The sequence below is a fragment of the Xyrauchen texanus genome, chromosome 36, assembly GCF_025860055.1.
Source record: "Xyrauchen texanus isolate HMW12.3.18 chromosome 36, RBS_HiC_50CHRs, whole genome shotgun sequence".
Classification (NCBI taxonomy): Eukaryota; Metazoa; Chordata; class Actinopteri; order Cypriniformes; family Catostomidae; genus Xyrauchen; species Xyrauchen texanus.
Genome location: NC_068311.1, coordinates 1,599,895 through 1,606,900, shown reverse-complemented (window position 1 = coordinate 1,606,900; position 7,006 = coordinate 1,599,895). Strand labels below are relative to the sequence as shown.

At 33.6% G+C, this 7,006-nt stretch overlaps 1 protein-coding gene across 1 annotated transcript in view; it reads right to left on the bottom strand.

The window, feature by feature from the left end:
* Nucleotides 1-6,250, bottom strand: part of LOC127630200 (chordin-like) — a 17,862-nt gene extending 11,612 nt beyond the window's left edge. The window contains exons 1-3 of the mRNA XM_052107675.1: nucleotides 5,988-6,250; nucleotides 1,218-1,321; nucleotides 1,016-1,142 (exon numbers count right to left, since the gene is read on the bottom strand). Of these exons, the coding sequence (XP_051963635.1) occupies nucleotides 1,016-1,142; nucleotides 1,218-1,321; nucleotides 5,988-6,117 (361 nt within the window). The 5' untranslated portion in view covers nucleotides 6,118-6,250. The remainder of the gene's footprint in view (nucleotides 1-1,015; nucleotides 1,143-1,217; nucleotides 1,322-5,987) is intronic.
* Nucleotides 6,251-7,006: the final 756 nt, after the last annotated feature.

Genomic DNA, 7,006 nt, shown 5'->3' with positions numbered 1-7,006 from the left:
GTGCTCCATCAAGCCCTCTCATTCCTCATCCATCTGTCCAGGAGAAACAGTTTCCATCATTCCCTCACACACGAGCACACTGTTCCCGTATAACGCCGACATTCCAAAACACTCGACTGTGTTTCCATTTGTTAAGTCTCACCACACATAGAAAAACACACACATCTGTGCAGTCTGAGTGAGTGTGTGTGTGTGTGTGTGTGTGTGTGTGTGTGCAGTCTGAGTGAGTGAGTGTGTGCAGTCCATGTGTGTGTGCAGTCTGTGTGTGTGTGTGTGCGTGTGCAGTCCATGTGTGTGTGCAGTCTGTGTGTGTGTGTGTGTGTGTGTGTGTGTGTGTGTGCAGTCTGTGTATGCAGTGTGTGGGTGCGTGCAGTCTTGGTGTGTGTGGGTGCGTGTGCAGTGTGTGTGTGTGTGTGTGTGTGTGTGTGTGTGCAGTCTTGGTGTGGGTGTGTGCAGTCTGTGTGTGCAGTGTGTGTGTGTGTGTGTGTGCAGTCTTGGTGTGTGTGTATGTGGGTGCGTGTGTGCATGTGTGTGTGTGCAGTCTTGGTGTGTGTGTGTGTGTGTGTGTGTACAGTCTTGGTGTGTGTGTGGGTGCATGTGTGCATGTGTGTGTGTAGTATGTGTGTGTGTGTGCAGTCTGTGTGTGTGTGGGTGCGTGCGTGTGTGTGTGTGTGAGTGTCTATGTGTGTGTATGAGTGTGTGTGTGTATGAATGTGTGTGTGTGGGTGCGTGTGTGCAGTGTGTATGTGGGTGCGTGTGTGCATGTGTGTGTGCAGTCTGTGTGTGTTAGTGTCTATGTGTGTGTATGAGTGTGTTTGTGTGTGTGTATGAATGTGTGTGTGTGTGTATGAATGTGTGTGTGTGTTCAGTCTGTGTGTGTGTGTATGAATGTGTGTGTGTGTGTGTGTGTTCAGTCTGTGTGTGTGTGTATGAATGTGTGTGTGTGTGTGTTCAGTCTGTGTGTGAGTGTATGAATGTGTGTGTGTGTGTGTGTGTGTGTGTATGTGTGTTTTACCTTTTGGACATGATTTACAGCACTGTCCTGGGAGCAGGACGGGGTCATCGCAGGTCAGTTCGGGACAGTCCTGTTTCATATTCCGACAGCTCACCTTCCCAAACACCTTCCCACGGCGACTCCTCTGCTGCTCAGAGAGAAAGATGTTTAGAATTCCTATAACACACATCTGAAGTGTTTGTGTATGTGCGTGAGTCCGTACCGGTTCACAGTGACACATGACGCAGTGCATCACGCCAAACGGTTCGCCGAGATCCGGGTGCCACGTGTCCTCCAGGGAATAGAAGCGTCCACCGAAGGAGCAACCTTTAAGAAAATAAACAAACGTATAAAATGTGATTTTCTGGCACGCGCAGACAAAAGAAAGTCATACTTGTTTGGAACAGCATTAGGGTGAGTAAATGATGTCGGAATGTTCCCGTTTGGGTGAACTATCGCTTTAATTTTGTGGCTGGTTTAAAACCTTGTTTCTGAGCCAGACATTCAGGACTTTACTTGGACAATAACAAGCAGCAAACATGAGTTCATCTCTCCTAATGAAATCACACGCCCACATCGGCAGCGCTGGAAACCAAAACATGTCTTCTGCTTTGTTTTGATGAGAGAATGAGAGATTCGAGTACATTTGGAGTTAAAACGTTTATGGCATCTGGAACGGGGCCAGTTACCATCAGTTGCAGTTTACTGCCTCCTTTTATAGAGCGAGACGATTAAACAATTTATTGTAAAGCTAAACACACACTCAAAGACACACACATTAACTGTAATGTGACCAATCCCAGAGAAACCTCTTTGAAATCAAAGTCTGTTTCCAAGATTCTGCGCTGATATAAGAATAAAATCTTATTTCTAGTGACTTTCTATAGAATGCATCTTTAATAGATCAGAAAATATTCAGTATTTTACCTGAATATGAACAAATAATATTTACTTAATATTAAGAAATATATAATAATATATATTATTATTATAAAGAATAACATTTAATGAATATGAATAAATATTAAGACAAATATAATAATATATATTATTAATACATTTTAAGTAAATATTAAGACAATTTTAAATAATAAGTAAATATAGAATAAAATATTAAGAAATAATATTTACTTTATATTAAGCAATATAGAATAATATAAATATTATTAATAAATATTAAGACAATTTAAATGTTAAGTAAATATAAAGAAAGTATTCAGTATTTTACCTGAATATGAACAAATAAAATGTACTTAATATTAATAAATTTATAATAATATATATTATTATTATAAACAATAACATTTACTTAATATTAATAAATATTAAGAAGTTTTTTATATTAAGTTAAACAGCAAATAATATTAAGTATTTTAAGTAAATATTAAGAAAAATGTTAACTTGATATTAAGAAATATATAATAAATATTATTATAAAAAGATTAAAGATTAACATTTAATTAAAATGAATAACCTTTAAATAAATATTAAGAACATTTTTAATGTTAAGTAAATCCAGCAGAAAATATCAATATTTTCAGTAAATATTATGTAATAATATTTGATATTATGATTTTTTTTTAAATATATATTATTATTATAATAGAGAATAAATAATAAAATTTACTTAATATTAAGTCAATATTAAGACAAATTTAAATAAGAAGTAAGTATAGAATAAAATATTATGAAATAATATTTACTTGACATTAAGAAATATAGAATAATGAATATTATTAAGTAAATATTAAGAACATTTTAAATATTAATTAAATATATCAGAAAGTGTTTTCTACATTGAATAAGTTAGTTGAAACGTGAACTTGAAAATATTATGTAAATTCTACATTTGTTGAATTAAAACATGTAAAAATGAATGCTGTACCTCAGTGGTTCTCAAATCTGTTTTGATGAACGCCTGCCACTTCAACCCACCCCCCCAGAATAGTGAGTAACCTTCACTTGAAAACAAGCAATTTCTGGGTGGAAATGGGTTACTAGTGTTTTTTAAGTAAACCCCACTTCAATTGTATTTTTTCAGTGTTGATTTTTCACATGTTTTTATGATCAGTGTATTTAGATTTCTGTACAAAAGCACAAAAACATGGATGGTGCCCTGAAGAACCTGATCATTTAAAGTTTTTTGTGGAGGTTTAAATGGTATTCCAATCAAATTAGACTGGAAAATACACTGTAAAAATGTTCGGAATTTAAACGGTAAAAGACTGAAAAATGATCGGAATTTAAATGGTAAAAGACTGAAAAATGATCGGAATTTTAACGGTAAAAGACTGAAAAATGATCGGAATTTTAACGGTAAAAGACTGAAAAATGATCAGAATTTAAACGGTAAAAGACTGAAAAATGATTTAAAGGGTAAAAGACTGAAAAATGATCGGAATTTTAATGGTAAAAGACTGTAAAAATGATCGAAATTTAAAGGGTAAAAGACTGAAAAATAATCGGAATTTAAATGGTAAAAGACTGAAAAATGATCGGAATTTTAACGGTAAAAGCCTGAAAAATGATCGGAATTTTAACGGTAAAAGACTGAAAAATGATCAGAATTTAAACGGTAAAAGACTGAAAAATGATTTAAAGGGTAAAAGACTGAAAAATGATCGGAATTTTAATGGTAAAAGACTGTAAAAATGATCGAAATTTAAAGGGTAAAAGACTGAAAAATAATCGGAATTTAAATGGTAAAAGACTGAAAAATGATCGAAATTTAAAGGGTAAAAGACTGAAAAATGATCGGAATTTAAACGGTAAAAGACTGAAAAATGATCAGAATTTTAATGGTAAAAGACTGTAAAAATGATCGAAATTTAAAGGGTAAAAGACTGAAAAATGATCGGAATTTAAATGGTAAAAGACTGAAAAATGATCGGAATTTAAATGGTAAAAGACTGAAAAATGATCGGAATTTTAACGGTAAAAGACTGAAAAATGATCGGAATTTAAACGGTAAAAGACTGAAAAATGATCGGAATTTTAACGGTAAAAGACTGTAAAAATGATCGGAATTTTAACGGTAAAAGACTGAAAAATGATCGGAATTTAAACGGTAAAAGACTGAAAAATGATCGGAATTTTAACGGTAAAAGACTGAAAAATGATCGGAATTTTAACGGTAAAAGACTGAAAAATGATCGGAATTTAAACGGTAAAAGACTGAAAAATGATCGGAATTTTAACGGTAAAAGACTGTAAAAATGATCGGAATTTAAAGGGTAAAAGACTGAAAAATGATCGGAATTTTAACGGTAAAAGACAGAAAAATGATCGGAATTTAAACGGTAAAAGACTGAAAAATGATCGGAATTTTAACGGTAAAAGACTGTAAAAATGATCGGAATTTAAATGGTAAAAGACTGAAAAATGATCAGAATTTTAACGGTAAAAGACTGAAAAATGATCGGAATTTTAACGGTAAAAGACTGAAAAATGATCGGAATTTAAATGGTAAAAGACTGAAAAATGATCGGAATTTAAACGGTAAAAGACTGAAAAATGATCGAATTTAAACGGTAAAAGACTGAAAAATGATCGGAATTTAAACGGTAAAAGACTGAAAAATGATCGGAATTTAAAGGGTAAAAGACTGAAAAATGATCGGAATTTTAACGGTAAAAGACTGAAAAATGATCGGAATTTAAACGGTAAAAGACTGAAAAATGATCGGAATTTAAAGGGTAAAAGACTGAAAAATGATCGGAATTTAAACGGTAAAAGACTGAAAAATGATCGGAATTTAAATGGTAAAAGACTGAAAAATGATCGGAATTTAAACGGTAAAAGACTGAAAAATGATCGGAATTTAAACGGTAAAAGACTGAAAAATGATCGGAATTTAAACGGTAAAAGACTGAAAAATGATCGGAATTTAAACGGTAAAAGACTGAAAAATAATCGGAATTTAAAGGGTAAAAGACTGAAAAATGATCGGAATTTTAACGGTAAAAGACTGTAAAAATGATCGGAATTTAAACGGTAAAAGACTGAAAAATGATCGGAATTTAAACGGTAAAAGACTGAAAAATGATCGGAATTTAAAGGGTAAAAGACTGTAAAAATTGTATTGGTTAACAGGTAGTTTCCTTAAAATATATTGTACATTTTTTAAATATATTTAAAAAGACAATACGTGTAGTTTTACAGTAAAAATTGTATTGTATTTTTTTTGTGCAAAAAGTATGATTTTCTGTATAATTAACAGTAACATTTTATATTATGTTTAACATGCACTTTTGATGGTAGATTATTGTTAAAATTACAGTTAAAAAAAAATAATCTGCCTTTCCCAGAATTCCCTGCGTGACTCATTACATTTCATTATATTTTATGGGAATAGTTCTGTTTATTATTTTTAATATCAGTTACATCATTTGGGGTGTTCTGTGTTATATCTGATGTTTTACTTCATGTTCCCCTGATGGTGTTTAGAGAGACACTGAGCATGAACATGTTTATTGATCACTGCTCCAGGAAGAGCCTCTATTGATGAACTTCCTGTCATCACGTGCTCTTCTGTAATTACTGCAGTGATTAACAATACATTATAAAGTCAAAGCAGATTTCAGAAGATTAATAGTTTATTATTTATTATAATATTAACGATGATAATGCACCATAAAATATACAGGCATTACAATTGCATCATGTAAAGCTTGAAACGTGGTAACCATATTTTTAGGGTGAATTTCTGGCAAACACAACTGCCGGCTTTTTACCGTAAATTAACCGGATTTTTTTCACAGTACAGAAAAAAGTGGTTATTGATAAGAACCAATGACGAACCTTGCGGGGTTCTTGAGATAGCTGTTTATGGCTCCTCTCAGATTAACAAGGTTCTTGATGTTTTATTCGATTTGATTCGTTCTAAATTGGAACGTTCGTTTAAACTTCAAAGATTCATTTAGCAAACTGTGCAACAGTGTGGAGATGAAAGGGTTCTTTGCAGGTTGTGTCATATTCACAGAGTGTCACTTACCGGATAATCCTTTCGATATCATTGGTTCTCTCTCGGGTTGGATGGGCAGAGCTGGTGTTTTGAGTCTCGAACCCTGAGCCGATGCGACCGATGCGCATCCGACAATCCACAGCAGCCGCAGCGCCTCCATCACCGCAGAGTAAATCCTTCTTCACCACAAGATCAATAGATATAATCAAGAATAATCAGTCTCTCCTCTGATCAATGATCAGTCTCTCCTCACTGACTTCAGTGTTTTATATCGCGGCGCGTCAGAGCGCGAGTTGCGCGTGTGTCTGTGCCGTCTGCGCGAGCGGGGCGCGCTTTTATACGGAGCTCGTGAAGGGGCGGGACGGAACCTCAGATGCCCCCAAAACTCAACTTTTAATGATTTGCATGGCTTTAAACTCTTTATCTTTTCCTCTCATCATTTTAAAAACGTTCCTTCTCTCTTACTCCCATAAAAATAAACGTTAATAGCCCATCAGAGCCAAAAAAGATCAAAAATAGCCTAATAATAATAATAGGCTAATTCATAATAGCTAATTGTGGCTTTCATCTTAAGGGCACAATGAACCTAAAAAGATCACCAACTTTGTTATTTCTTGATTTGATTTATTATTATTATCGTGATCAAGAGTAAGACTCCATCCATTTGACATTTTATTGTCATATTTATACATCTTTTCCATTTTAAAGGGTTAAAATACTTTAATGTAGTGGTTAAACCTAAAAATACCAAATAAAAAAAAGAAAAGTCATGCAGAAATTCATTTTAAATGACACAATAAACTTTTTTATTCTCTGGTTCTTTATTAAACAATCACAGAAACCAAAACATGGCTACGAAGAACCCATAAAACATCAATAATTCAAACAAATATCTGAAAAGCCAGAGAGCAAGTTTCTTGTTTTTAACCACATTTCAGCTCCACTTGTCCGCCCATGCAATAATCACCCATCTTCAGAGCCTCAGACCCTTTGGGGCTTTTCCAAGTCCCCAAAAGCAGGTCCATGATTCACATTTGAATGTGCTTTAA